General features: G+C 47.9%; 1 protein-coding gene across 1 annotated transcript; it reads right to left on the reverse strand.

Moving 5' to 3' along the window:
* Window positions 1-1,021: 1,021 nt before the first annotated feature.
* LOC127585721 (histone H1.0-like) lies at window positions 1,022-3,248 on the reverse strand. Its single transcript, XM_052043436.1, has one exon. It carries the CDS (start codon window positions 3,063-3,065, stop codon window positions 2,511-2,513), a length of 555 nt encoding a protein of 184 aa, XP_051899396.1. The 5' UTR covers window positions 3,066-3,248; the 3' UTR covers window positions 1,022-2,510.
* Window positions 3,249-4,029: the final 781 nt, after the last annotated feature.

Raw genomic sequence — 4,029 nt, forward strand, 5'->3', positions numbered from 1 at the left:
ACAGAAACCTGAAGTCCCACACCTCCAGGTTTAAGGACAGCTACTTCCCTTCAACCATTCAGTTCTTGAACAACCCTAATCACTAGAGTTTAGCAACACTACGACTTCTTTGCACTCCAATGGACTTTATTTTTGTTCTAATTCTTGCGTAATTTTGTATAATTTATGTTTTTCTTGTGAATCTGATGCTATGCGCCTGTGATGCTGCTGCAAGTAAGTTTTTCATTGCCCCTGTGCATACATGTACTTGTACATGTGGCAATAAAATCGACTTTGACTTTGTACCTGCTCCTACCTCCGCCCAACTCTGAATGTTGCCTGACCCCAACCCTGAATGTTGCCTGACCCCAACCCAAAGCCCCCTGTCGGTGGGTCCTGTCAAGCTCGGTAGTGCTCCCTCAGTTGCAACTGTGAATCAATGCGGGATTTGCTACTACAGGGAGTAAGGAGGCAGGGAGCAAAGATCCCCTTAAGGGGGACCCAGCACAATAGTTAAGGGTGGAAGGTGGCACATAAGCACCAGCACTAAACAGACACAGGAGACTGTAGATGCTGGAATCTGGAGCAACAAACGATCTGCTGGAGGAACTCGGTGGGTCAAGCAAAGGAAGTATCGACGTTTTAGGTCGAGACCCTGCCTCAGGACGATTCCTTTCCTTCCACAGATGCTGCTCGACCCATTGATTTCCTCCAGCAGACTGTCTGCTGTTCCAGCACTGAGCAGCTGGGCCGAATGGCCTGCTGTACCAGCGACGCTTCTGTTCTTGTGGCGAGGGCGTCAAACCAACCTCAACCCTGATCGGTGTCATGAGGCAGAGCACACCCCCAGAGTCGTCGCCCACGCGGCTTCTGGAAGGATTCCAGAAGGGTTGGAGGGAGCAAGTGAGTGGGGCCACTGACCCCCTCTGATTTGTGAAGGCCTCCTGAACCAGGTGGCCTCAGATGGTCAGTTTCAAGACCCCAAAGTCCCTCCCCACTCCCACCTGATGGTGTAGACAAGCTCCATTGATAAAAAGGTGACTACTTTCAAATCAAAATGTAGCTTTATTCATTATAAACATACAAAGGAACAGGTCAACCTATAAATGTAGTATTGTCTTGAGTCATCCAATTCCACTGATGCGATTAGTTTATGGTCTGCACTCAATCTTCGGCTGAATTCAGATTAAAAAAAATAAACACCGTGGCATAAAATAATTAGGAGTGAAGATTGCTTAATAAAAAACATCATGTAAATTTAAAAACTTAAAAGCAGAGTTTAACTGGAAAGAGGTTCACTGTGTAAGTAGGAATGTCCAATATGGCTTTGAAAGATACCATACGACAGCTCCAGAGATAACTAATCATAATAAACATACATCATTAATGACATGTACAAACTGCTTGTAGGGAGCATCCTAACGGTTAATAAAATACAGCGATTTAGTAAAAAATAACAAAATCAACATGTATCACATTTTGGAGCCATTTTATAAAAGGGTGCCTTTCAGTCAGGAACTTTAATTTTTCTTTGGCCAAGTTAGAGTGTTGTTTAATTTTTATTCTGGTCTTTTAGATCCTGCTACTTTATTAAATAATATGTGATTGCTGCCCTCCATGGGCTGCAATAACCACCAGCCTCCTTCTACAGTGAATGCCTCTAGACTCTAACACCCCGTCCACCTCAGGAAATCCCAGGGAATCTCAACACAGCACTGTGTCCAAGTATGGATGTCAGGATGCTTGGAACTGTTACTGCTGCAAGCTACCAACCTCCAGATTTGTAAAACACCCTTCAGTGCTGTTACTTTTATTAAAATTTTGTTACAATAGTTAAAAGGGTTCTGTCACCTGGTAACAGTATCATCTAGCAAGACCTCTTACACTGTAAAGAAATACTGAGATCACTAACTCTCTCTGGCTCTCCATCAATGATACAGATTAAACAAACTGTTACAATTCAGGTGGGGAATCCTTTTAAAAACAAATCTTAAACTATTTAATGCTACAACACAGCACAAGCATAAACAGCAGTTCTAGACAGCTTTAAAAGTCTAAAACAAAGTAATTTGGAAGTAAAGGCTGATCTTGTTGTGACTGAACTATACAATTAACTGTTGTGATCTGCAATTATAATGCGTTGTCCATTAGTAGGGCCTGGCTTGTCTCAACAAACGCCTGGATTTATAACCATCCTCTGGGATTAGAAGCTACACGCATGCACACACATCCTGCCTGCTCGTTGACGGGGCTCTAACACAAGAGCTGATAGTCTGGAGGTAAGACAGTCACAAGCAGAGTACAACATTTACATTCCCTGTCACAGTCCCGAAGTCACCAGCTCCAATACATGATTACTGCATACACATTGTTTTTTTTTAAATGCAAGACACAATAAGTTCCTGACAAAATAAAAAGTCTCCTTACTAAATTCAAGAAACATTTTTTTTAAAACTGTATGTACACAAAAGTTTCTGAAGATTTCAGACAGAAAGCAAGGCCAGTCCTCAATCCCCAGGGAAGGACAGCGATCACTTCTTAGATTTCTTTGGCGGGGCCTTGCGCGCGGGGGATTTCTTCGCCTTGGCCTTGGCTTTCGCTGGCTTCGTCTTCTTCACCTTCTTGGGCGTGGCCGCCTTCTTCTTTGGCGTCTTGGGCTTCTTCTTCTCCGCTTTTGCCTTCTTCGCCTTCGGCGCGGCCTTCACCGCCTTCTTGGCCGCCGGCGCCTTTCTGGGCGAGGAGCCTTTCTTGGAGGCTTTGGAGACCACCTTCTTCACCACCTTCTTCGGCTCGTCGGCCTTGACCAAACGGAAGGAGCCGGACGCCCCCATGCCTTTGATCTGCTTGATGACCTTGTTCTCCACCAGCTTCTTGAGCCCGATTTTCACCTGATGGTCCGCGCTGTCTCCCACGTTGTACTCCCGCTTGATGTACGTCTGGATGGCTTGCCTGGAGACGCCGCTGCGATAGTTCAACGCCTTGATGGCAGCCGTGATCATGTCGGTGTACTTGGGGTGGTCCAACGGCTTCTTGGCCGCCTTGGCCCGCTTGGCTTTGGGGGGCACCGGGGTTGAGTTTTCAGTCATGGTTGATCTTGTCCTCTCTGGTTAACTTTATTCTCTGAGGGAAATGGGCAGCTCCCTCCTCAAAGGCAAAGAGCAGGAGGAGGGTGGTGGGGGGGGGGGGGGGTCTCTCTGTCAGGACTTCTGAAGACTGGCCCCACAGCACCTCACTGGCTCCTCGGCCCGGACGCCTCTGCTCTCAAGTGCTTTTCAGCACCTCTGCGCTGACGCTGGGAATTAGTAGGCTCGGCGCGGACCTGACTGAGAACACCAACTGCTGGCAGCTCCGAGCAGGCAAAAATGGCGAGCTGTGCTTCCATCTGTGTTTCTTCGCTTGCAAAAACGGCCGATCCCGGCCCCTTGCCGGCGGCTGCCGGCCACACGGGCCGCCCCGCCGCAAACCTAATTCCTTCATCTTGCCCCTGCAGCGGGCAGGTCCGGCCGGCGCCGCCAGCACGGGACGCAATCGGTGGAAAACGACGCGAGGACTCGGCGGGCGGACGCAAAAATTGGGATTTCTGCTAAAAAATCTGAAAAACGCCACGGCCGATGCACCCGCTGCCGAATGCAAAGCAAAATATGATGCTTGCCCAAGGTGTACGGCAGAGACGAGCGGCGCTTTCGTGGTTCGGCTCTCAGTAATAAAGCGATACATTTAGTCAACTAACACAGGAACACGCCGCGATCCGCCATTGACTTGGTGACGTCTTTCACTATTTTATTTACAATTAATTTTAAACGAGTTTCTAACTCGTGCAATATGCAGCATGGGTGCTGCTTGGGACTGCTTTGAAGTTTTAAGAACACATCTGGACGCTTTGTTAGCGGCGGTGCAACTTTGTTACAGTGTTTTGCAAACCTTCTCTCCGGGTTGACCGAAGGTTCAAAGCTCTTCGCCTTTTGCAACAGAAGTCTTCAACAGGGTCTAAGTTTTGGGGTGGGGAATGGAAGGGGGTTTGAATCGGATTTCGGTGCTTGATCCCCGCTG

Source organism: Pristis pectinata, chromosome 33 (assembly GCF_009764475.1).
Source record: "Pristis pectinata isolate sPriPec2 chromosome 33, sPriPec2.1.pri, whole genome shotgun sequence".
Taxonomy (NCBI): Eukaryota; Metazoa; Chordata; class Chondrichthyes; order Rhinopristiformes; family Pristidae; genus Pristis; species Pristis pectinata.

Bases quoted from the DNA above. Each gene is read 5' to 3' on its own strand.
- LOC127585721 (XM_052043436.1), bottom strand. From the start codon at position 3,065: ATGACTGAAAACTCAACCCCGGTGCCCCCCAAAGCCAAGCGGGCCAAG.